Below are 27,716 nucleotides of genomic sequence, written 5' to 3'. Positions count from 1 at the left end.
CCAACAGCACATAAGAAAAAAATTGCTTTTAAAACTTACCAATGAAGTTCACTATGCAGATCTGCAGTCAAAAGTGGTAACTTCCGATGCTCATGTCAGCAGCTTGACATAAATATGGTCAACGCTTTTGATTTGCCCCTGAGCCAAGGAAAACTAGTCACTCAGGCCATCGTTGAATGCTTGTTGCACATGCGCATGATGTTCTCCAGATCTCCGTTGATTAACACCGAGGATGAAGGGGCTAGCCCCACGCATAACAAGTGAGCATGATTAAATGGCTTTTATGCAACATACCTTAATAATAGAATTTCTCAAAAGAATATATACTTTTTTCTTGTGTAATGGACATAAAACACTTTTAAGTTGTGGAAAATATATTATTTCTTAAAACAAATTTATGATGGTGCCATGCAATTTGCACAACAGCGCCACCTCTGGTGGGGCTTAGCCCCACTTGCCCACTAATGTAGAGACGTGGCTGATGTCGATGAGGATATTTAATTTCATGAAGAACAACCTGTGAGCCTACCAGATGAAACCGGGACATAATTGACTTTTTAGAGAACTGTCGGGACACACCTCTTAAAATCGGGACTGTCCCGTGTAATCCGGGACATCTGGTCACCCTACCACAGACCTTATTTAACTCAGAAGTTGAAAACCCCCATTATAAAAACCCATAGGAAAATCCTGAGGGAACCCATGGTGAATTAGACTTCTGGGTTCGCCTACAAATTGATGTCACGGCTGAACAGCTCTGTTCATCTTATTCAGCCCTGCCCCTTTTCAGCACTCCGTCTCTTAACTTCCGATTTACATTAAAGCTACTGAGAAGAGTCGATCAAAAAGGATTGTGTGTGGGAACACAGAAAGTATTTTTCAGCAAGAGTTGATGGTATGGGTCTACACCACCCCTTTACTACGTGAAAATGCTATTGAGGTGTTTTACGGTCACTGTTCGTTTTTCTGTTTTATGGTAAATATTTTCTGAGAACCTCGGACCAGCTGGCAAATCACATTCAGACAGCTTTGACACACAGCACTTTGTGTGCAGTTACAGAAATACTCCAACCAGCCCATCTGACACTAACAATCATGCCACGGTCCAAATCACTGAGATCACATTTTTTCCCTATTCTGATGGTTGATGTGAACATTAACTGAATCTCCTGACCCATATCTGCATGATTTTATACACTGCATTGCTACCACACGATTGGCTGATTAGATAATTGCATGGATGATTGTTGGTGCCAGATGGGCTGGTTTAAGTATTTCTGTAACTGCTGATCTACTGGGATTTTCACGCACAACAGTCTCTAGAATTTACTCAGAATGGTGGCAAAAACAAAAAACATCCAGTGAGTGGCAGTTCTGTAGATGGAAACACCTTGTTGATGAGAGAGGTCAACAGAGAATGGCCAGACTGGTTCAAACTGACAAAGTCTATGGTAACTCAGATAACTGCTCTGCACAATTGTGGCGAAATATAGCATTTCAGATCTATTCTGATTGCGGGTTGGAGCTGTTTTTGCGGCCAGGTGGTTTTAACGTTGTGGTTGATCAGTGTATGAATGAAGTTCTCCTGTTTAAAATCTCCCCCCTCTGCTTCCAGTTGTTATGACATCCCCTGAACACTTTAAAATACTCCTAACTTTTGACAACTCTATAATCTGTAAATACACTTCGCTAGCAAATTACACTAATATCAACACCATAGAAATCTATATAGAATACGCAAAACTGGGAGTTCAGACATTTTCAAGACAGCTGAGCACTAGTTTCTCTGGCGCATAATGTGAATGGGGTGACATTAAAGGAATATTCTGGTTTCAATACAAGTTCAGCTCAATCGACAGCATTTGTGGCATAATGTTGATTATCACAAAAATAATTTTGTCTCAACCCTCCATTTAATAACAAATAAATAACTTAATGAATTGGAGTTTACTTAACTAAAATTGCAGTTTTATAAGAGAAAACACGAATAATTTTGTGACGGGTAAATTGCCAGTGTACAGCTCCTACCATTCATTTGTATGATGTCCGCAAACAGTGGCTGCAGCCGAAATCAGGAAAATGCTGCCTCCGGAGGCTGTATATGGAAGTTGGAAGGGATCAAGGCATGTCCGAATCCAATGTTTGCATCACATCCTGTCTACTGAGATACCTTCATTTGATTGAAGGCAGCATAAACCTAGTTTCCATCCACTTTTCACGCTGTTTTATTATCGACAAAGTGAAAATGCATAAAAAAATCTTTCCATTCAAATGACTGTTTATCGATAAAAATTGTGTGCATGTCATGCTTAAAAAAATAAAAAATAAAATAAAAAAAAAAAAACACTGTCACAAGTTTATCACAAAAGAAATTTGCCCTTAAGCCGTTTTCATACAGAAATGTGTGTATATCGTTAATTGTGTACCTTTTATCTCCCTAATCTTTTTCTTTAACTTAGTGTATACAGTATGTGTGTAAATATATGTGTATTTAATGTTACTATGCTTTGGCAATGTAAGTTTCTATTTTATCATGCCATTAAAGCTTCTTACATTTGAGAGAGAGAGAGAGAGAAGGCTTTTTGGTAAGCTACTGTTCGTTCCTAACACTGATCCCGTAGCGCCCCAGAGAACGCTGCTGTCCTAAGTGCCTACTCCACATGCATTACGCACGTTATTATAACATCATAGTAATGTTCAACACTAGTACTGTGAACACTTTTCTATTTGGTTTATTTGATCATCCAAAACCATTAAAGGTGATCTTTACACACTTTCCCAAAACAGCAAAAAAAAAAAAAAAAATTCATGTCTGTCAAATACTGTATGAGTTTACATACTTTAGCAAATAAACATTCACACGTTAGAATCAAGACTGGTGAAACCACCCAAGCTGCTTAACTGTAATAATGGGCATTTTTAAACACATTCAGCAAAATCAAAAAAAAAAATATTCTTCAAGTGCTGATCGTTTAAATAACAGGATGGACACAGAGAACTAATGAACATGAAAATCTATAACATTAATGATGTCATAAAGAACAGTTTCCATAAATAAAACTAGGAAAAAATAAAAATAAAAAAAGTTTTCAATAACTTCTTTATAATCTCTAGTATAAGGCATTGTCAGATTCAGAGTCGGGGTAGTTTCAAACAGGCAGTAGACTGAATCAGTGTAAGATACCAAATGGAGGAAGAGGAACACAAACCCAGCAACACAAAGTTCACCCTGGGAGTTATTTGGCAACCCAATCTTACACTTCAAAATAAGTGAATTTAAATGGTCTGGTGGAAACGTAACCATTTAGACCATCAACTCTACACATGCAAAAAAGCACATTATGTTCATTGCGAGGAGATCTCAATAAAGCAGACCCCAGAGGCACCAGGTGAATATGGGATTTCATGCCTGTCCATTCATCAGGGATCTCAAGGCCTGCATCTCATCTCATGCCCTCGAGAATTGTGCATCCTCTCCGAACCCGTAGCTGGCAGTAACCGTCTCGGTCTTTAACTAGTATATTGTCTTCCTTGCCCAAAGCCCGCCTGGTTATATTGTTGCCCACCTTGCTGAAAGAACTGCTCAAACTGCCCTCCTTGGTTAAAATTCTGCCCCCCTCTTCCACCCCATCCCCCTCCCTCCCCGCCTCCTCTTCCTCCCCCTCTCCCTCTACCTCCACGACCCCCCCTGCCACCTCTCTCCTGGTGTCGCCCTCCATCCTGATAATATCCTTCGTTCTGGTAACCCCCACCTCCACCCTGATACCCTCCACCACCTTGGTATCCTAATCCCTGTTGTCCTCCGTGGTAGCCGCCACTTCCTCCACCTCCTCGATATCCGCCATCCTGGTAATGACCCTGGTATACGCCTCCACCAGAGCTGTCCTGCCAGCCCCCCTGAACTTTACCCCCACGTTGGTCTCCTCTCCCACCCCTCCCTCCACCTCTCTCATAGCCTCCCCGGCTACCCTGCTGCTGATCGTAGCCACCCCGTCCTCCACCTCTTCCCCCACCACTACCACCAGAGTAGTGCTGCCCTCCGCTGCCCCCTTGTGGAACATCTTGACGTTTCTGCCACGTGGGCATCTCTGGAGGTGGGGGTTCAATCTCATTTGGTCTGCCTCCTCGATCAGGCACACGACCCATCAAGACCTAATAAAAAAAAAAACAATTTGACTGTGTTTACTGAATCTAGTGTCATGGCTAACTTTAACTTTTAAGTTAAAGATACATATTCACAGTTTTGTCATACAAATGGTACTTTCAAAAAAAGAACTAGGGCTGGGTAAAAATATAGATTTTCAGATTACTTGCGATCTTTATTTGAATTTTTTTTCTCTCCCCAATTTGGCATGCCCAATGCGTTCTAGGTCCTCATGGTGGTGTATTGACTCTCCTCAATCCGGGTGGTGGTGGACAAATCTCAGTTGCCTCTGCATCTAAGACGGTCAATCCGTGCATTTTATCACGTGGCTCGAGTGCGTTACCGCGGAGACCTAGCGTGTGTGGAGGCTCACGCTATTTTCCACGGACAACTCACCACGTGCCCCACCGAGAGCGAGAACCACAGTATGGCGACCACGAGCAGGTTAACCCTACGTGACTCTACCCACCCTAGCAACTGGGCATTTTGGTTGCTTAGGAAGCCTGACTGGAGCCACTCTGCATGCCCTGGATTCGATCTCGCGACTCCAAGGGTTGCAGTCAGCGTCTTTACTCGCTGAGCGCCTGTCGCAATTACTCTGCACCTCAAATTCACGTCACATTTTACTGTCCAAATAAGGAAATTTTAAGTGAGTATATAAATGCCATGAACGGTGCTTTTGTGTCTCTCATAGAATGAAGAAACACAATCTTAAAGGTCTTAAAGGGCTCGTTTAATTTGAGCAGCAAAATAGCGCCCTCAACGGACAACTGTTATGAGCAACATGGTATAAAAATGGCATTAAGCCTCAATAATTCACTGATAGAATAGACCATTTTCACTGACCTGTTATGACACGTTTCTGCCTTCTTTAACAATGTAAATGTAGCAAACTTTTTTAATTTTACAATTTATAACATTGTACTTTGTATTATATTACCCTGGAATAAGTTTAAAAAAAATCAGTTGCCACAGCTGTGATGAGGCTTCTAACACAGCTGCTGAGGGAGTGACAGAAAAATTGACCTGTTTCTCTCTTCTTCTCTCAGAGCTGTATATTTTTATCTTCTTTTGCAAAGCTGTGAAAGCGTAATCATGGATATTTTATTTTGCTGCTGGAACAAATGGTTAAGCAAAAATTTAATTATCCAACTATGGCGACTTCCACTTTGCGAATGCGGACGCGTGAAAAGGGTCCTTAGCCTACTCTGAGAACACGCAAAATGATTGACAGGCAGAAAGCATCTGAGACTGCGTACACATTTTTGTTTGTCATTTACAGAATCTAGAGCAGAGTCCAGTGAGAGATCTCAGGACACATATTTCATTATCTTACAGGGAGTAGGACATGTTTTGCATACATTTACATGAAAATTTATATTTATATATATATATATATATATATATATATATATCGCTTCCAGCACCTTTAAGCTGACCAAAAAGAGAGACAGATATTTTAAGTTTTTGGAAATATTTATTATTTAAAATATTTTTCTTGTCATTCATACATTTTGAAAGTCTTAAAGTAAATGATAAGTCCCTATTTTATTATATGATTACAAGTTAAATGTGAATAAATAACTTCTTAAGGTGTATGAAGCACACACACACACACACCGTAAGAAGAATGCCAATTTGTATGCCAATGTATCGTGAAAGGCCTAAAACAGACAATTAATAGTCATAATCGCAATTTTTTTTTTTTTTTTTTAAAAGGCAACGAAATTTCATAATCGTGACAGCCCTATGAGTATCCAAAGACAAGATTTGTGCAATTTATCTGTAACTGAATAATGCATCTTTTAATACCCTTTCTGTTCCTTATTGTCAAAAAATAAAAATAAACTACATTCTAATCACACTAAACCCAGATGCGGTAAAGAAACCATTAGACTCCACTCCCGTTAAGTGCTCAACCAACACACTGAGCTGCTCGCTGACAGTACTTGTTCTACATATCAATGTAAATATTTGCAAGTAGTACAAATTATGCATATAAACGTATTATATATATATATATATATATATATATATATATATATATATATATATATATATATATATAAATACAGTATACAGTTGAAGTCAGAAGTTTACATACACCTTAGCCAAATGAATTTAAACTCACAATTTCTGACATTTTATTGTGGAAAACATTCCCCATCTTAGGTCAGATAGGATCACTACTTTATTTTAGGAATGTGAAATGTCAGAGTAATAGTAGAGATAATGATTTATTTCAGCTTTTATTTATTTCATCACAATCCCAGTGGGTCAGAAGTTTACATACACTTTGTTAGTATTTGGTAGCATTGCCTTAAATTGTTTAAATTGGGTCAAACTTTTGTGGGTAGCCTTCCACGAGCTTCTCACAATAAATTGTGGGAATTTTGCCCCATTCCTCCAGATAGAACTGGTGTTACCGAGTCAGGTTTGTAGGCCTCCTTGAATGCTTGCACACGCTTTCAGTTCTGCCCACAAATTTACTATCGGATTGAGGTCAGGGCTTTGTGATGGCCACTCCAATACCTTGACTTTGTTGTCCTTAAGTCATTTTGCCACAACTTTGGAGGTATGCTTGGGGTCATTGTCCATTTGGAAGACCCATTTGCAATTGAGCTTCAACTTTCTGGCTGATGTCTTGAGATGTTGTTTCAATGTATCCACATCATTTTCCTTCCTCATGACGCCATCTATTTGTGAAGTGCACCAGTCCCTCCTGCAGCAAAGCACCCCCACAACATGATGCTGCCACCCCCATGCTTCACAGTTGGGATGGTGTTCCTCAGCTTGCAAGCCTCACCCTTTTTCCTCCACACATAACAATGGTCATTATGGCCAAACAGTTCAATTTTTGTTTCATTAGACCAGAGGACATTTCTCCAAAAAGTAAGATCTTTGTCCCCATCTGCACTTGCAAACTGTAGTCTGGCTTTTCTATGGCAGTTTTGGAGCAGTGGCTTCTTACTTGCTGAGCAGCCTTTCAGGTTATGTCTATATAGGACTTGTTTTACTGTGGATATAGATACTCGTCTACCTGTTACCTCCAGCATCTTCACAAGGTCCTTTGCTGTTGTTCTGGGATTGATTTGCACTTTTCTCTCCAAACTACGTTCATCTCAAGGAGACGGAATGCGTCTCCTTCCTGAGCGGTATGATGGCTGCGTGGTCCCATGGTGTTTATACTTGCGTACTATTGTCTGTACTAGTGCCTGACCGATACATCGTTAGGTGGTGCGGAGTTGAGCGGTCTCCTCTCGGTAAGCTGCTAACTAGTTTGTGAAATACATACTGGAAAGTTATTAAACAATGACCCCATCATTTTCCCTTTTCAATATAACTAATATAACGTTAACCCTGTCCCTGACAACCATGTCACTCATATCTGTTTGCTGTTAGCCAGCTACAGTTTGTCAGTGCAGTCAGTAATGTAGCAGATTGAAAGGTAAACATCAGAGCATCTTTTTACAGCTCAGCAGACAACGGTGCGGTGGTGGATATTGTCTGTTGAGTGTTGATTTCACGCTACACTGTTACCTAGTTGGTGAGATGCAATGCTGGTCCATCTTTTACACTCCGTGACAACGAGCTTATAGCTAACTAGCCAACCAAGTAACTACTTTCATTGTTTGTCAACTGAGTAGAAGCTAATGTGTATACATGTATTCACCAAACTGTTTTGTTCAGGATTCACAGTTTGGTACCCCCTTCAACCGAACAATTCCAGTCGTTGCATTTATAAATTGTAATATTTACAAGTATGGTTTTCCACCATTGAAAGTTTCCCCTGAACTTGTATAACAGAATATGTTGTAACACCGCTGCTGCCGTTTATCTCTTGTCTCGGCAGGTGTAAATGCTTCTTGTTTTACAACCTGCCAATAATTGACTGGCAGTATTAAAATAGTCAGCATTTCATAATACTAAACAGTACTATTGTTTATTTAGCTATTTATTTTATTTGAATACATTTATTTTAATGGTCAGCAACAGACTGATACTAAACTGTACTGATGTTTATTTAGCTATTTATTTTATTTGAATTTATTCTTTATTTAAATGGTCAGCAACTGACTGATACTGAATATACATTACTGATGTTTTTTAAGCTATTTTTAGTATTTTTATTTATTTATTTTCTCAGTGTTCATTTCTATAATTTGTTATCAATGTATAATAATAAATGTCAAATATTCTTTGATAAAAATATTTAAGAAAGCAGCCTTCGGAGTACCTTTGCATAGTCATATCGGTGCAAAATCGGCGAACAATCCACACAGAAAAGGTCTGTTTTCATTCCAGCTCAAAAATTAACTATATCGGCCGCCATACCAGATAAACGTGGTACCTTCAGGTGTTTGGAAATTGCTTCCAAGGATGAACCAGACTTGTGGAGGTCCACAAATTATTTTTCTGAGGTCTTGGGTAATTTATTTTGATTTTCCCATGATGTCAAGCACAGAGGCACCGAGTTTGAAGGTAGGCCTTATTATTACATCCACATATACATCTCCAATTCAGTACACCTCCTATCAGAAGCTAATTGGCTAATTATCTAAAGGCTTGACATCATTTTCTGGAATTTTCCAAGCTGCTTAAAGGCACAGTTAACTTAGTGTATGTAAACATCTGACCCACTTAAATTGTGATATAGTCAATTATCACAAAGTGAATCAATCTGTCTGTAAACAATTGTTGGAAAATTACTCAGGTCATGCACAAAGTAGATGTCCTAAATGACTTGCCAAAACTATAGTTTGCTAATATTAAATCTGTGGAGTGGTTAAAAGATTTGTTTTAATGATTTCAACCTAAGTGTATGTAAACTTCTGACTTCAACTGTATATATATGAACACACACATACATACATACATACATACATACACACACACACACACACACAGTGGTGGGCCATGCATTTAGAGTCTAGGCCTTCAGTGTGATTCATGCCATTAAGAAAACACAGTTTCACATGCTTCCTGACTCCTCCACGTGACACGTGACCTTACCAACGAGCTTACGTCATCCCTCTCATGAGCGCACGTCACAGAGATGTACAGAAGTGAACATTTGTAGTTAAAAAGTATGTAAGTATTGTTTTGTTTCTCAAAATAATCAATTGTTTGCGTTCAGAAGAACTTTATTTGTCGACTGGAGTCGTGTGGATTATGCACCCTAAATATGCATTTTGGACCGTCAAAAAATGGAGTACATTCACTTGCTTTGTTTAGAGGAGGAGGCCTGAAATGAAATCCTAAAAGTCTTAAATTCTGTTTTGATGAAAGAAACTCAGATATATCTTGTATGGCCTGAGGGCGAGTAAATTATCAGCAAATTTTCATTTTTGGGTGAACTATTCCTTTAATGCTCAAGCAAGCCCAATTTTAACTGCAGCATGACTGTTTTGTGAAATGAATGTCTCCCGAACAGACATTCAAAAATCATAATTTTTCATATTAATCTACCAAGGAGGTCTATAATACCTGGAAAATCTAATAATATTTGCGATTTAAATGTTGCTTGCAATAAATTGTGTTTCGTCAGGGTACACGGTTATGCTGGGGTCCATTCAAGTTGGATGTGGGATATTCCTACTTGATATCTCGGACCATAAATGCATTCCATTCCCCGATATTCGGAACTGCAACGCTCCCGTTAGCTTAGCAGGGGTTCGACTCTCATTAGAGATGTCTCCTAGCAACCCAACTGATAAACAATGCTGCAGCACGAGCATTTGTGCTTCAGGTGTACGATTATCAAAAGAGATTATAATGTTTTATACACCTGTTTCTGCAGGCGTTGTTTAAACAAGCTTCAATATCATGTAATGTGGAAACGAACTCATTTATCGATATTACTTAATAAAGTGAAAGTTTATGACTTGCTTTGTATCTCCCTGAGTGTCGACATGTTTATGTGACATCATGCCCCTGCATCTTGGCGAAATCGGAGTTGAGAATTTCTGCATGAGCCTACAAGTTGTAATTCTGATTTAAAGATGCATTCCATTGCACTTTTCCTAGTAGCAAGTTGTAAAATCCGACTTTCCGAGTTGAATGGAACGCAGCACTGCTTTTCAAAACTTGATCCGACACTGAATGCTCCAGCAGCCTAATTTACACTTAGAAAACTCCTGATGTTGCTATAGCAATGCAAAAAGCACTTACCAATTTACTTAATGTAAAAATCAGTCCTCCTTTCCTGTTTAATAAATTAAGCAATCACATGGTCATGCAGAACATCTTTTGTTTTTAAATCCATAAGGATCTCTTTCTCAATGGCGATAGCGGCAGTGATGACAGCTGTCTCGTCAGCAAGATCTCACGCTCTTCGCTTTCAAATTACATACATCATTTAAAGTGTGATTGCTTACTGGAGTTAGTGTGTGTGTGTGTGTGCGTGAGAAAGTTAGCACGTGTGAGTTAGTGCATGTGTGTGAGTTTGTATTTGAGGGAAAGAGAGAAACTCAGAAAATTAGACACAGTTGCAATTGAAATTATTCAACCCCCCCAAGACAGTAAGGATTTACAAAAAGTAAGCTTTTCTGATGACCCAGAATTTTTCAACTTTACATCTATATCAGTTGAGTGACACATTCAAAGTCATAGTGTGAATATATAACCTAATATTTGTAAATAGAAGGATTTTTTTAAAAATACAGCCATGTCATAATTATTCAACCCCTATTGCATGTAGCTGTTTCTTAAATATGTAGGGTTACACAAGTAATTGTTTTAAAGCAAAATTAAGTCATCAATCTGCAATGGCACTTATTTAAGTTTTAAAATTTAAGTTTAGCGTTGTAAGCAAAAACGTATTTCTATGCAAAAAATGCAATTAAAAATAAGATGTCTCAAAAGCTAATAGAGGAGATGATTTCATTACACAAGAAAGGTCATGGCTAAAAGTACATTTCCAAGGCACTTCAATTTCCAATAGACAAAGTTGGCAGCACCATTCATACATTTTTTAAATGTGGTACAATAGCAACCTTCTTGGGGTGTGGAAGAAAGCAAAACTTCACCAAGGGAAATGTTGACTTGAATTTTCAAGTAATTAGGAAAGACCTGTGGAGTCCTGGAAGAAGGTTTTATAGACGTATGACACTAAACTGAAAATGAGATTTAGACCCATGGATCAGCAGTATGTCTGGAGTAAGATGACAAGGTGATGACAAGAATGACAGCATTCCCACAGTCAAGCATGGAGGTGGGTCAGTCCTGTTATGGGGGTGTTTTGCAGCTGCAGGAAACAGCTATCCTGACTATGTGACTGACACCATGGATTCTTTCAGGTATCAGGCCATTTTGGCTTGAAAAATGTGATGCCTTCAGTGTGTAAATTGAAGCTCGGTGATCACTGGACTTTCCAGCAAGACAATAACACCAAGGATACATTAAAGTTGTCCAAAATCTGGTTCAGGGATAGGTCGTGGAATGTCCTTAAATGGCCCTTTCAGTCCATCATTAAAATCCCATTGCAAACCTTTGTTGGGATTTCAAGGAAGCAGTGGCAGCACAGAAACCAAAGAATGTCAATGAGCTGGAAGCTTTTGCTCATGAGAAATGTGTAAAATTCTAATAGAGAGGTGTCTATCAACTCTTTGTTCTCAAAATCACTCAAATGTGTATTAAAAACTTACTTTGACTGTTTACTGAGGTTTTAGTTGATTTGTTTTAATTCACAACACCAGAATGTATTGCTGGTCAGGGGGGGGTTGAATAATTTTGATTGCAACTGTATCTCACTTCTGGGATTACCTTTTTTGTTACAGCTCTCGTCAGTAGTAACATTGCTTCAAAATCGCCAAGATGCGTGTCACCATATTCCCGTTGTAAACCTGAGTTGCTAAGCACCCTCAAACGAAATTTAGAGCACCCTCAATTGCAGACCAGCGCAAACTACTGCCCGCAGGTCGATTTATCTTGAACATTTTTAATTAGATCTTTCATTTATCTGGCTTTTGGACAAGATTTTAATATGCTCAGAGTTGCCAGATAATATATGCAACACCCCAATCAGAGATATATACTTGCACAAATTGGAAATATTTTGCCTTGTTATACTTAATTTATGCAATCTGGCAACCGTGCATGCGAGTACACGCGCTTTCTCTCCGCAAAAAACAAACAAACAACAACTTAGCGCTCAATAGTGCACGGAGGGGACACACGAGTAAAACTTAGTGAGAAAGGAATATATTTATTCTTTGTGTTATTTTTAAAATGCTGAAGTCCCTCACACATGTATGTGAATGTTACTCAATAGTCATTTATCAGTGTCATGCAGCTTGTTTTATTCAGTGTGTGCTGAATGGGGTGCCAAACATTGACGAGAGCCACATCATGACCCATTAGCATGTAAACAGGTTGATATTGTTTTGAGAATAAAACAATTAAACGGGTCCACTTTGCGGTCAACATTAAAATGAGCTTTTAGAATCTCTTTCCCGAATATTTTATTTTACTTTTAAACCAGACTCCTGATATTGAGTGTTCAATTGAATACTAAATGACCATTGCATTGAAGTATGGTAAAATAATCAATTAATAATTGTATTCAGCCTTTATTCAGTTTTACTAACACATCATAGAAAGTATTGCAGCAAAACTTAAAGCAATCGCAGAATGGTCCCTTCAGAATACACTTCAAAAAATTGTGCATCATTCATTGAGTACATGTCTGGGCTTAAAAGATAAAAGTATGCAGAACTTTTTATCTTCTCTGTTCCATGTTCTACTTAATGGCTGATGTGGCCCTAGTACCAAAATAATTGCACACCCCTGCTCAATTGAATATGTAAGACTAATACTGTAAATTGGCAAGCAGATTTTCTTGAATACTAGCAAAAACACAAAAATCCTTGGAGCATTTTGTGAATGCACAAAATGCTCCATCAAAACGTATAAATGTGTATGATTTTGCAAATCAGTATGTCCTAATCTGCAGGCGCAGAATTTTGCTGTCATTTTCAGCGTCGGATTATGGAGAAAAAAAAACCCCAGAAGCAATAAATGTTTTGTACATTAAAAAAACAAACTTTTCTTTACGTTGTTTAAGTAGCATTTAAACGTGATTTAATCGGTTAAAATATCTGTAATTATGACACATCTCCACTTTATACAGAGCACCCCCACTATTTTCAGAAGCACCCTCAGTAATTTTGATCTGGAACCGGGCCTGTGCAGGAGTGTGTACTCTCACGAGTATGTTTGGGCCTTAAGTGTGTGCGTTAGGTGTATAGTGTGTGTGTGGACGAGGGTGTTTCCCAAAGATATTTCAGATCATATAGAAACTGTTGCATTTATCAAGTGTATCTAGCTTCGATACAGCTCAAGTCTTTGTTGCTAGTTTGAAAATGTCACGTTAGAACTAACAACGGAGGATGCGCTGCACAGGAGTAAAAAGGTTTTGTGTGTGTGTGTGTGTGTGTGTGTGTGTGTGTGAGCGTGTGTAAGTGCGGGGGAGACGAGGGAGTGCGAGGGCTCTTTTTAACCAAAATTTTAATAAATGTAGGATATTTAGACATTGTTTTGACGTTCTTAACCGATTTACTTTAACCAATGACTTTGTTTTAATTTGTTATTTTGTTGTGGTAGCCTGTAGGCCTCTTTGAAATAACTGATAATTTGGCGAAGTGATATGGAACTGTTATGCGGACAAGACCTAGAACTACTTTATAGCAGTGCATTTCCCTGAAAAATAATTGCACACTTAGAACGTCCATGAACCAATCAGAATCAAACATTCAACAGACCCGTAGTATAAAAAATATTATATGCAATTTAAAGACACAGAGTGCATGGAATTTGCACAAATTTTCTCCCCAATTTGGAATGCCCAATTCCCAATGCGCTCCAAGTCCTCGTGGTAGTGTAGTGACTTGCCTTGATCCAGGTGGCGGAGGACGAATCTCAGTTGCCTCCGTGTCTGAGACCACCAACCTGCACATCTTATCACATGGATTGAGTGCGTTACCATGGTGTGATGAAGTAGATATCCCCGCTGGGTACAGCGCACGCGCACACATACTTACCACACCCACATACTCACACATTGATTTCCCCTCCTCTCCGTTTGGTTATCGGCGGAGCGGGTGCACACGCAGCCCCGATAGCCCATGGATAGTTTCACAAACTACAATCCCCTGCTGCAGTCATATCCTGATCATACATAGTACACCACACTCATTTTGTCACGTTTATGTCGTGTATTCTGTGATTTGTTTGTCGTGTGTCACAAGTGTTTTAGTGTAGTCGGACTGGCTGGTGGCGCCGGCAAAACTAATCGATTGAGCGGCGCACTCTTATGACGTCACTGTTGGCGCCGGCGCACTACGCTTGAAGTCCGGCAAAACCATTTGTGTTGTTTGTAGGGGGGACTGACAAATAAGGAAGAAAGTGTCAGTCGTGTGTTATTGTGTTTTTGTTTTGTGTTTTATTATGTTTATATGAGGATTTGTGTTTAAGCCTATGTCTATTGTATATAGGTGAAGTTTGATGGAATATTGATGATACGTCCATAGAAAGGGCGGAGTCTGGCCTATAAAAGGGGAGGCCAGACTCAAATGTTTTTTTTTCTTTGTTAACCAAGTCAAATGCGAGTGTGCAATTATGGTGCCGTGAGCAATCTACCGAAGCGAGTATATTGAAGATACACTTTGTGTATATTTTTGTATATATAGGTTTTTTTTTTTCATCTTTATTTTCCAGTTTGTTGTTTCTTTGACACTTTGTATTTTTGGGTTTTGAAGTTAACACTGTATATATCTTCACACCATCACTCATGGACTTTTGTATATATCTTCGGTGCTGTGAATAAATTACACCTTGCACGACAGTGCTGTTGTGGGTAGAGCCATCTTTTTTTTTCTTCTCACAAACGAACCCTCATGCTATCCTGAGCAGATATCCAGGGGTTGCTTTGTGACATCTGGTGGCAGCGTTGGGATGGCTACCCGCAAGAAGGCGCAGAAATGCAAAAGAACCCAAGGTGGATTACGCTTACAGGTGAAAGCGGTCGCAGGGGAGGATCAGAGGATGAAGAGGGGGCGGAGGCATTTCCTAGAACTTCAGAGTCCCACACACCGCAGATTAAAGCCGACGCGATGGGTTCAACATCCAACGAGGGATTGCTGAGCCTGATGCGTCAGTTCCTTGATGCACAGCAGCATCGGGAGGAGCAACATCGTCTAGAACTCCGGGGGCTACGAGAGGTGATTCTGCAGTCTGTTAGACCTGCTGAGACCCCTAGAGATGTCGAAAGCTTGCGGATGGATCTCCTGACACCGGCTGCTTCTAGAACTGCACCCGCTCGCCGCACAGACACCCCAGAAAGTCAAGCTCCAAGCCAGCCAAGGCTAATGAGTGAACCGCCAAGGATACATACCTTTCAGCAGGGGGAGGACATTGAGAGTTATCTTTGACGTTTCGAACACCTAGCCAAGACTTGGGGATGGCCCGAGGAAGAATGGAGCTAACGTCTGGTTCCATTGCTGACTGGGCAGGCTTTAGAGGCATACTTGGCAATGTATGAGGAGCAAGCAGGAGTGTACGTTGACCTGAAGGAGGCTCTATTGGAGAAATTTAACATCTCACCAGAGACCTACTGACAGCGATTCCAGGCGTCCACGAGTCCTGCTGGAGAGACCCCGACGGAGACTTACAACCGTCTGAGGACCCTTTACTGCCGTTGGGCGAGACCTGATCTTCACTCCAAGGAGGAGATCGGGGAGACCATCATCTTGGAGTAGCTGCTTCATGTGCTTCCTTATGACAGCCGAACCTGGGTATGGGAACAAGAACCGACAACAGGACTGGCAGCAGCGAAGCTGGCTTTTCAGTATGTGAATGCTCACCACGGGAGTCCACGCTCTCAACCACTCAAAGGTACTATGCATATGAGACCAGATACTGCTGGAGTTGGAACTGTACGAGGTCCAGCTGAAAGCATTAACAGTGTACAAAAACCAAAATCTACAGTGAGACAAGAACTGGTGTGTTTCTACTGTCAACAGCAGGGGCACAAAGCATCTGTGTGTCCTATGCAAAAGGCAAAGTTGACAGGATTGTGTTATGTCCCTCGGGAAGAGGACGAAGATAGACTCTAGAGGGGAGAGTCAAGTTTTGTTTGATGTAACTGTTGATGGACATTTTCTGAAAGCACTGTTGGACACTGGTAGTTCCCTGTCTCTCCTAAAGCCATACTTTGTTTCAAATGTTGACTATGCAACCACCACAACTGTCCAGTGTGTGCATGGGGATGTAAGGCAGTACCGCCGCATGGAGGTAGTTGTGTGTGTACAAGAACAGTCATATCTGATGAATGTTGTTATATTTGATGATTTGTCTGCTGATATGATTTTAGGCAGAGACTTACCCATACTCTATGAACTGCTACAAGCCACCATGAACTCTGAGACTGTTGTTACTTCTGCCACTGTATATAAATCTTGTCCTGCTGTTACCCGGGCTCAAGCCAGAGCAGGTCTGCAGCCACTGCCAGACTTGCACAGTAGTCTGCTGCAAGGCAGGACCAAGGGCCCAAGAAAACCACGCCGACAATGTCGGCTTGAAAAGTATCTGGGTACTCCAGTCCCTGAGACCTCAGTGGAGGGCCTCAAAGTTGATGGCTGGAGGATCCCAGAAAACATTGGGGAATTACAAAGGAGAGATGAGTCAAAGTCACTGTTTGAAAAAGCTGCCAGTGAAAAATCTAATTTGTTTGATGAAAAGTATGTGACACTGAATGATGTGTTGTACTTGCAAGTCAATGATGTTACTCATTTAATTGTCCCTAAATGTTGTAGACCCCTTGTCTTGCACCTTGCACACACCGTTCCATGGGCTGGTCACTTAGGACAGCAGAAAACATGCACTCGCATCAGTTCACGTTTTCATTGGCCTGCACTTTACACTGATGTACAGACATACTGCAACACATGTGCAACGTCAGAAGACCAGTGCTGTGTCCCAGCGGGGCAAAGCACCCTTGTACCCTCTCCCTGTTATCTCTACTCCCTTCAGGTGCATCGCCATGGATATTGTGGGGCCACTTGAGAGGAGCACTGCGGGACACCAATACATCCTGGTGATATGTGACTACGTGACCAGATATCCTGAGGCCTTCCCACTCCATTCCATTACCACTCCAAAGATCATCCAAGCCCTTGTGCAGCTGTTCTCCAGGGTGGGAATCTCTGAAGAGATTCTAACAGACCAAGGTACAAACTTCACGTCGCGGCTAATGAGGCAGCTTCACCGCCAGTTGGGCATTACAGCCATCAGAACCAGTGCATACCATCCACAAACGGAAGGCTTGGTGGAGTGGTTCAACCAGACACTGAAGAATATGCTTCAGAAGTTTGCGTCAGACCCGGGACCTGACTGGGACAAATGGCTCCCATTTCTGCTGTTTGCTTACCGAGAAGTACCTCAAGCTTCAACCGGATTTTCCCCTTTTGAACTCCTATACGGCTGGCAAGTTCAAGGACCCCTGGACCTGATACGGAAAAGCTGGGAAGATCCTGCTTGCAGAGAAGAGAAGGGCATCGTTCAGTATGTACTGGAGATGAGGGGCCGGCTTGAACGTTATCAAGAACAGGCGAGAGAGAACCTGAAAGCAGCACAGACAGCCCAGAAAACCTGGTACGACCAGAACGCAAGACAGAGACAGCTACAGCCGGGGCGAAAGGTACTACTACTACTGCCAACATCGACCAACAAGCTGCTGGCCAAGTGGCAAGGGCCTTACATCGTAGGGAGGAAGATGGGACCAGTGACCTATGAGATCCACCATCCAGATAAGGGCAAAGCCAGGCAGACATATCACATCAACCTGCTCAAAGAATGGAAAGAGCCACCTGTGAAGCAAAGGATGACGATGATGGTGAGGGAAGTGACGGAGGTGACAGATGAGGAACCAGAAGCAAAGGCACAGCGAGAACCAGCTGAGGTGAACCTGGAGCACCTGAAGGACCCCAACAGGGTTCAGCTGCAAAGCCTTACGGTACAGTTCCCTGCTTTGTTCCGCCAGCGACTGGAGAGGATAGAGTTAATCCACCACACAATCCACCTCACTGACCCAACGCCATCAAGATAGCGACCTTACAGAGTGCCAGAAAGGTTGGTGGAAACCTTGAAACAGGAAGTGAAAACGATGTTGGAAATGGGAGTGATTGAGCCATCCAGAAGCGAGTGGAGCAGTCCCGTAGTCATTGTCCCGAAGAAAGATGGAACGCTACATGTCTGCATAGACTTCCGCAAGCTAAACGCACAGTCTCGTTTTGATGCTTACCCCATGCTGCGAATAGAAGACTTGCTGGAGAGAATTGGACAGGCCCGATACATTAACACCCTGGACCTGTGCAAGGGGTACTGGCAGGTGCCCCTCGATAACAACTCCAGACAGTACACAGCATTCAGAACACCGATGGGGTTATACCAGTTTACGGCTCTTCCCTTTGGCCTACACGGGGCACCTGCCACATTTCAAAGACTGATGGACCAAGATCTTCAGGGATGTGAGGGATGGGCATCTGCTTATTTGGATGACATGGTGATCTTCAGTAACTCCTGGGAGGAACATCTGGAAGATAACCTGAGACAAATCCAAGAGGCAGGACTCACCCTCAAATGTCAAGAAATGTGAGTGGGCAAGGCAGGAGACCAGTTACCTTGGGTATCACCTGGGCAACAGCAAGCTGAGACCCCAAGTGGACAAAGTGGAAGCTGTCCGAAGGAGCCCAAGGCCTAGGACGAAGGAGATGAGATCCTTTCTAGGCCTGGTGGGCTGGTATAGGAGGTTCATCCCTGACTTTGCCACCATCGCTACACCACTTACTAACCTACTGGCGAAAGCAGCAAGGAGTCCGATTGAGTGGACCGAGGAATGTGAGGCAGCCTTCAGAACTCTCAAAGAGAACATGTGCTCCAGCCTGGTCCTACAAAGCCCTGACTTCAACAAGAGATTCCTGGTCCACGTAGATGCCTCAGCCACAGGAGTTGGGGCTGTCCTGGCCCAGGGGGAGGTGGGAGCAGAAAATCCAGTGGTCTACATCAGCAGGAGGCTGTTGCCAAGGGAAACCAGGTACTCGACTGTGGAGAAGGAGTGCCTCGCCATCAAGCGGTCCCTCGAAAGTTTAAGATATTATCTCCTGGGGAGAGAGTTTGATCTGGAGACAGACCATAGAGCACTAACGTGGATCCAGACAATGAAGGACCATAACTTCGGAGTAATGAGATGGTACCTAAGCCTCCAACCCTATAAGTTCAAGGTGCGGCACAGACCAGGATGACAGAATGTGGTAGCCGACTACCTGTCACGGTACCCGGAGAGTACGCGGCCAAGAGAAGGGGGAGGTGATGTGATGAAGTAGATATCCCTGCTGGGTACAGCGCACGCACACACACACTTACCGCACCACACTCACATACACACCACACTGATTTCCCCTCCTCTCCGTTTGGTTATCGGCGGAGCGGGTGCACACGCAGCCCCGATAGCCCATGGACAGTTTCACACACTACAATCCCCTGCTGCAGTCATATCCCGATCATACATAGTACACCACACTCATTTTGTCACGTTTGTGTTGTGTATTCTGTGATTTGTTTTTTGTGGGTCACGAGTGTTTTGGTGTAGTCGGACTGGCTGGTGGCGCCGGCGAAACCAATCGATTGAGCAGCGCATGCTTATGACGTCACTGTTGGCACCGCGCTGGCACACTACGCTCGAAGTCCGGCAAAACCATTTGTGTTGTTTGTAGGGGGTACTGACAAATAAGGAAGAAAGTGTCAGTCATACGTGATTGTGTTTTTGTTTTGTTTTGTGTTTTATTATGTTTATATGAGGATTTGTGTTTAAGCCTGTGTCTATTGTATATAGGTGAAGTTTGATGGAATATTGATTATTTAAATTACCCAAGAAATGGTACATCCATAGAAGGGGCGGTGTCTGGCCTATAAAAGGGGAGGCCAGACTCATTTTTTTTCTTTAACCAATCAAATGCGAGCGTGCAATTGTGGTGCCGTGAGCAATCTACCGAAGCGAGTATACTGAAGATACCCTGTGTGTATATTTTTGTATGTATATATATATATATATTTTTTTTTTTTCATCTTTATTTTCCAGTTTGTTGTTTCTTTGACACTTTGTATTTTTGGGTTTTGAAGTTAACACTGTATATATCTTCACGCCATCACTCATGGACTTTTGTATATATATATATATATATATATATATATATATACAGTGGTGTGAAAAAGTGTTTGCCCCCTTCCTGATTTCTTATTTTTTTGCATGTTTGTCACACTTAAATGTTTCAGATCATCAAACAAGTTTAAATATTAGTCAAAGATAACACAAGTAAACACAAAATGCAGTTTTTAAATGAAGGTTGTTATTATTAAGGGAAAACAAAATCCAAACCTACATGGCCCTGTGTGAAAAAGTGTTTGCCCCACCTGTTAAAACATAACTTAACTGTGGTTTATCACACCTGAGTTCAATTTCTCTAGCCACACCCAGGCCTGATTACTGCCACACCTGTTCTCAATCAAGAAATCACTTAAATAGGACCTGCCTGACAAAGTGAAGTAGACCAAAAGATCTTCAAAAGCTAGACATCTTCAACAGATCCAAAGAAATTCAGGAACAAATGAGAAAGAAAGTAACTGAGATCTGTCAGTCTGTAAAAGGTTATAAAGCCATTTCTAAAGCTTTGGGACTCCAGAGAACCACAGTGAGAGCCATTATCCACAAATGGTGAAAACATGGAACAGTGGTGAACCTTCCCAGGAGTGGCTGGCCGACCAAAATTACCCCAAGAGCGCAGCGACTACTCATCCAAGAGGTCACAAAAGACCTCACAACAACATCCAAAGAACTGCAGGCCTCACTTGCCTCAGTTTAGGTCAGTGTTCATGACTCCACCATAAGAAAGAGACTGGGCAAAAATGGCCTTCATGGCAGAGTTCCAAGACGAAAACCACTGCTGAGCAAAAAGAACATTAAGGCTCGTCTCATTTTTGCCAGAAAACATCTTGATGATCCCCAAGACTTTTGGGAAAATACTCTGTGGACTGACGAGACAAAAGTTGAACTTTTTGGAAGGTGTGTGTCCCATTACATCTGGCGTAAAAGTAACACCGCATTTCAGAAAAAGAACACCATACCAACAGTAAAATATGGTGGTGGTAGTGTGATGGTCTGGGGCTGTTTTGCTGCTTCAGGACCTGGAAGACTTGTTGTGATAAATGGAACCATGAATTTTGCTGTCTACCAAAAAATCCTGAAGGAGAATGTCTGGCCATCTGTTCATGACCTCAAGCTGAAGCGAACTTGGGTTCTGCAGCAGGACAATGATCCAAAACACACCAGCAAGTCCACCTCTGAATGGCTGAAGAAAAACAAAATGAAGACTTTGGAGTGGCCTAGTCAAAGTCCTGACCTGAATTCTATTGAGATGCTGTGGCATGACCTTAAAAAGGCAGTTCATGCTCGAAAACCCTCCAATGTGGCTGAATTACAACAATTCTGCAAAGATGAGTGGGCCAAAATTCCTCCACAGCGCTGTAAAAGACTCATTGCAAGTTATAGCAAAGCTTGATTGCAGTTGTTGCTGCTAAGGGTGGCCCAACCAGTTATTAGGTTTAGGGGGCAATCACTTTTTCACACAGGGCCATGTAGGTTTGGATTTTGTTTTCCCTTAATAATAACAACCTTCATTTAAAAACTGCATTTTGTGTTTACTTGTGTTATCTTTGACTAATATTTAAACTTGTTTGATGATCTGAAACATTTAAGTGTGACAAACATGCAAAAAAATAAGAAATCAGGAAGGGGCAAACACTTTTTCACACCACTGTATATATATATATATTTGGTGCTGTAAATAAATTACACCTTGCACGACAGTGCTATTGTGGGTAGAGCCATCATTTTTTTTTTTTGCCCCTCACAAACGAACCCTCACGCTATCCAGAGCAGATCTCCAGGGGTTGCTTTGTGACACGCGGAGACATAGCGTGTGGTGGGGCTTCACGCCATCCACACACAACTCACCACAAGCGAACCACATTATAGCGACCACGAGGAGGTTACCCCATGTGACTCTACCCTCCCAGCAACCGGGCCAATTTGGTTGCTTAGGAGACCTGGCTGGAGTCACTCAGCATGCCCTGGGATTCTAACTCGCGAATTCCAGGGGTGGTGGTCAGCGTCTTTACTCACTGAGCTACCCAGGCCCCCCAGAATTTGCACATTTAAAAAAAGTGACCAAAATTCTGAAAAATTATTGATGAAATAAAATTTGCAATGTACCAATTTAGAAGGTCCCATGTATAATAATTAACAGCATTAACATAGAGAATTTCTTTCATATGCAAGCAAAATGGATATTATAACTGAAATATACAAATGAATCAGACTAATTAAATCAGGAATATGAATCAATACTCAGCCCAAAAAACTGCATTAAAAATATGTTACCAAAAAACAGTATTGTTTTTGTTTAGTATTATGGTAAAGCATATGTTTAGGACCAGTTATCCATCTAATACTGAACCAGTACTACAGTAACTCCTTACAATCGATCGCAACAGCACCTGCCCACTTTTTCATCTGTCTGGGTTCCGGAAGTATCTTCCCCATTCATTTCTTCCATTGACTTTTGTAAAGTTGTAAGCCATGAACCAAACCAACCAGCTCAACATCACAAACTTTGTTTTGAGGCAAAAAAGTATTTGAAAATCGGACATGATGACAAAGGTACAAGGCTGTGTACTTATCCTTCATGAGGGCATGGACTACAATCCCTTGAAGAATTGCGATGTCATTGGATAAAAAACGATGGGAATATATAAAATTATTGATTTTAGGTTGTTGATTATAAGTATAGAAACAATATATTTTACGTTCATTGAAAAATATTCCGATATGTACATATATTAGTTTAAAGGTGAAGGGAGACCAACTCAATTATGTCATTCACAGTGCGTCATGGGAGCACACGGTCGCTCCGAGGCACTTTTCACGGGTTTCATTGGACGTGGTTCTCTGGTGGACCTTTATCTGCTGTACCATGGTTATTGTTGTTGTTTACCATGAATTCCGCTATCAAACACGATTCTTAAACAATGAAATTGAAATAATGCAGACGGATGTCTTCAACGGATGCATATACCATCGACGAACAACCTCGTAGCTCACAGTAGGTCTGTCTTTAAAGGTTTATAAGTTAACGTTGAAAGTCAATTAGTCTATGGGATAAATTATTGGGATTTTTACTTCCGGAACCAGACTTTTGCGCTTTTTTCCCATCCCTAGTAATAAAGAGATGGTTGTATATTCCACTCTTGTAGCAGAAACTCATCGATACTCATACTCACTGGTACCTTTCGACAAAAGAAAAAAAATTAGAAAACATATGAACTGATAAAAAGTTTAAGTAACCAACCTTGTTAATAGCACAGGATGTTTTCTCTCTGATGTGACCACTGCTGGTTCGCAGAATCTTTGATAAATCATGTCTAGCAGCAAACAGGTGAGCCACAGACACCCTCGTCTTAGTGGCTAGTACCATACGAAGAGGCTGGTACACTTTAGTAAGCCTCTCAGCATGTATCTGTACATAAATATTTCATAGCTTATTTTTCAGCTTAAACTTTTCTTCATGTGTATCAAATAAAAAGAGAGATTCTGGTACCTTTGCTCTTTCTGACCAGCCAAAAGACTGCACTGTCACATCCAGACGTTTCAACAACATTTTCCTTCTGACTTCATACTCATTCACAAGTGCTTGGTTTATTGCTTCGATTTTCTCCTGCAGAGGAGAAAGACACAAATCTGAACTTAAATGCAAATACAAAATTACATTTAAATAAAACAATCAAATACAAGATTTTTTTTTTTCTCCCCAATATGGAATGCCCAATTTCCAATGCGCTTTAAGTCCTTCTGGTGGCATAGTGACTCGCCTCAATCCAGGTGGCGGAGGACGAATCTCAGTTGCCTCCGCATCTGAGACCATCAATCCGCGCATCTTATCACGTGGCTTGTAACGTAGCACGTGTGGAGGCTTCACGCTATTCTCCACGGCATCCAAGCACAACTCACCACGTGCCCCACCGAGAGCGAGAACCACACATTATAGCGACCACTAGGAGGTTACCCCATGTGACTCTACCCTCCCTAGCAACCGGTCTAATTTGGTTGCTTAGGAGACCTGGCTGGAGTCACTCAGCACACCCTGGATTCGAACTCACGACTCCAGGGGTGGTAGTCAGCATCAATACTCGCTGAGCTACTCAGGCCCCAAATACAAGATATTTTTTAAACTGTTTAACACACAAGTAAAAACTTACACAATGAACAGGGCCCAGTGGTTTCTTCAGTAAAGGCTCCCCTATATAAGACGGAGGGACCTTGGACAAAGCTTCCTTCAGCTGAAGTAAAAATTTCATTTCAGTGGAACATAATATAGTGAGCTTGATTTTTAAACACTGATAATTTTCCTGACTCTGTGTGAGTACACTCACCAATTCACAGTACTGACCTTTTTCTCAATGCCACTAAAGAACTGGAACATGGTTATGTTAGCAGGAGGTTTTGACATTCCCAGAGCCATACAGATGCCCTTCAGCTCCATGAAGACTTTACTGCCTCCCATCTCCTGCACCTTCTTCTGGGGATGGTTTACCAGGATCATCCTGGAGGCCTCCAGCTCGGAGATCAGAAAGCCTGGAAAAATTGAACAATACTTATGCTTGGCAACAAAAGGCTCCTGGGCCATGACTTGAGTTGAGCCGTATTTTAAATAGCTTCAAAGGATTTAAAGGAATGAGCAGATATTGCGGTTTCCACACCTAGCAGTAAGAGACAGTTGTTTGCATTTAGCAGACGCTTGGTGACGTCTCCAGTGATGAGCACAGGATATGGACAGGATAGCTCGGCTAAAAGACCACTCATCTCCAGCTGAAACCCCTCAGCCTCGCTCGGACCTACACGACATACACAAATCAATATCAGCCAAATCCCATTAATCAGAGTCCACTCCAAAATGAAAATTCTGTCATTGTTTACTAACCTTCTTGTTGTCCCAAACCCATACATCTTTTTCCCATACAATGAAAGTGAATGGCAAGTCATACAGATTTGGAACAATATGATCTATCTCAATATAATATCTACTATGTAAATTATTTCTCAGTGGTACACAATTCACAGTATGATTTTCAATTTAGGATTGCTTTGCAGAAACAGAATTCACTCTTTGATGTTATTTGTGCCGAATACTTTCTCGTCACACTCACAGTTGGTTGCATGAACGTTCTCCTCTAGTTTGCAATAGAGCTTCAACTCAGACACAATCCAGGCGCACAGTTTAGTGAACTCTGGAGATGCAGCCCCACCACTCACAGCCGTCTCAAAAGTGCCATCCTCTAGGAGTGGACCCTGGTATCTGCAAACACGCACACACACACTTTTCTGAGCTGCTATTTATTTGACTGTGTTTGCATCTTTAAACATTCCTGAGTCATGCTGTACTCCCTGTACTATTTGGGAGATTGTTACCTGACCTAATGATGCCACAGTGCAGTATCTAGCTAAGTCTAAGTCTAAAAAACTAATCAAACTGGTAAGACAAAATTTGATTTAACTTAACCGAAATGAGACAAGTCACAGGTGCAGAGGGTCTTTACATTCTAAAGCAATAACAACAGCAGATTACAGATAGTTCAGTTATGCTTCAATGCAGGAAAGAACTTGTGCAGATCAGGTCAGAAAGACCATCAAATTACATCCATCTACACACACACACACACACACAAAAGATTTTGTGATGAAGTAAATATAGCAGAAAAGATTAAGTACTTTCTACACTGAATAAGTTAGTTTAAGTGTGAACTTGAAAATATTAAATACATTTTACATTTGCACTTAGTTCAAACATGTAAAAATGAATGCTCTAGCTTATAAGTAAATATTATTTATGATTGTTTGTTATCTTGCATCAATACTAAAGTAGAAAACATTGTCTTATTTATTTGCTAATTTAATAAATTTCACTCACTGGTAAAACATTTAAATTAAAATTAAGTAAATTTTACTTAACTTTTTATAGCTTATGTTCACAGCATGCACCAGGCTTGAATAATTAAGAAGCTTGCGAGGTTACACTGTTTGCAAGTTTATTTACACAGTTTTTATCATTGATTTTGTTATGTTTGGTAACTTCTTGTTTTATGAAGTTCATTTTGTACTCATTATTACCCATTCTTGATGATAAAATTATCTGTTGATTGTTACCGTCATTGTGTGTTTTGTGCCAATTTTTTTGGTCTGTGTGCGCAGCTCTGTATTTTGTTTCATAGCATGCATTAAGCTTCCCTGTAGAAGGCTTTTGTATGTTATGTGGTATGTGATTACTCGTGCTTTTATAAGGAAAGTTAAACATTTTAATTGTTCTAATAAAATATTCATTTAAATTGTATTGCTTAAGTTCCATGTACATCCAATTTGTAAGTAATAGTTACTCTTAACTTTTTAAGTTATATTTATTCACTTTAATCAATAATGTTGTGAAATAGATTTGACTAAAATTTACTTTTTAAATTTTCACAAAAGCAAAACAAGTCATTTTTTTTTTTTTAATCCATCCATCCTTAACAGTTCTAAACTGATTCTAGAACAATCCATGAACTTGATCTTGTACAAAGATATTTGATCTTGTAAAAGGGTCGTTATCAAAATATGGTGGCAAACATGTCCCTTGACATTTCAGGCATGAAAAAGGTTTCAAATGACAGGAAACCCCATTTAAAAAAGGCATTAACCTTTTATTAAATATGAAATTGTTTGACTCTAGCCTATACTGTTTTAGACACTTTTTAGACAACTTTTTGAATTGGTCAGTTGCCTGAAACATCCCTTGTCCCCTTCATCTGGTACACCACTTGTAGGACATTTACAGTTATTTGTGTGTTTATTTTTCACTCATTTTGTTTTCTCAGGTCAAGCATTAGTGCAAGGCCTATCAAGTGTGCAAAAAAGCAAAACAAAACAAGTAATAACAATTTTAAAAAGAATGTTGTCCCTTGATTTCATGTCTTTGGTGTTATCAATGTTAAAAACTTGCATTTTGAAAATACAAAAGGTTTTGGAAAAGAACATCCAAGGTCAAAGTTCAGAGGAAGAAGAGGCTGCTCAAACGTGCATATAATTGTTCCCTTACGACTCAGTACACTTGACATTGGGTTTATTAACGCATGTGGGGAGCGCCTTCTTACATGAACTAGTTGAAACCTCTCTACAATAACGGCAATATTCTAATATTGGCTATGGTGTTTGAGCCCCGCCTGTTTTGGCGCGATGCTGTCCGCTATAAAAGCAGGTGCACAAACACCATTTCCTCAGAATTTCTTCAAGACAGCGATCCTCTCTTGTCTAGAAGCCCTCTACCCTTCGCCGTCAATATACACGAGTCAGTGGGTGGAATCTTCACGGCAACAAGAAGACTCTCGGCACCCCTGCAGTGCTCCAGCGAACATCACTCCGCTTCGCTGGTGA

At 40.9% G+C, this 27,716-nt stretch overlaps 1 protein-coding gene across 1 annotated transcript in view; it reads right to left on the bottom strand.

The window, feature by feature from the left end:
• Window positions 1-573: 573 nt before the first annotated feature.
• The window catches only part of LOC127455552 (protein FAM98A-like), a 29,228-nt gene continuing 2,085 nt past the window's right edge, over window positions 574-27,716 (bottom strand). The window contains exons 2-8 of the mRNA XM_051723546.1: window positions 25,460-25,608; window positions 25,013-25,147; window positions 24,703-24,887; window positions 24,512-24,592; window positions 23,854-23,970; window positions 23,605-23,772; window positions 574-4,152 (exon numbers count right to left, since the gene is read on the bottom strand). Coding sequence (XP_051579506.1) covers window positions 3,511-4,152; window positions 23,605-23,772; window positions 23,854-23,970; window positions 24,512-24,592; window positions 24,703-24,887; window positions 25,013-25,147; window positions 25,460-25,608 — 1,477 coding nt within the window. The 3' untranslated portion in view covers window positions 574-3,510. The remainder of the gene's footprint in view (window positions 4,153-23,604; window positions 23,773-23,853; window positions 23,971-24,511; window positions 24,593-24,702; window positions 24,888-25,012; window positions 25,148-25,459; window positions 25,609-27,716) is intronic.

Source organism: Myxocyprinus asiaticus, chromosome 17 (assembly GCF_019703515.2).
Source record: "Myxocyprinus asiaticus isolate MX2 ecotype Aquarium Trade chromosome 17, UBuf_Myxa_2, whole genome shotgun sequence".
Classification (NCBI taxonomy): Eukaryota; Metazoa; Chordata; class Actinopteri; order Cypriniformes; family Catostomidae; genus Myxocyprinus; species Myxocyprinus asiaticus.
This window is presented reverse-complemented; position numbering and strand designations above follow the sequence as displayed.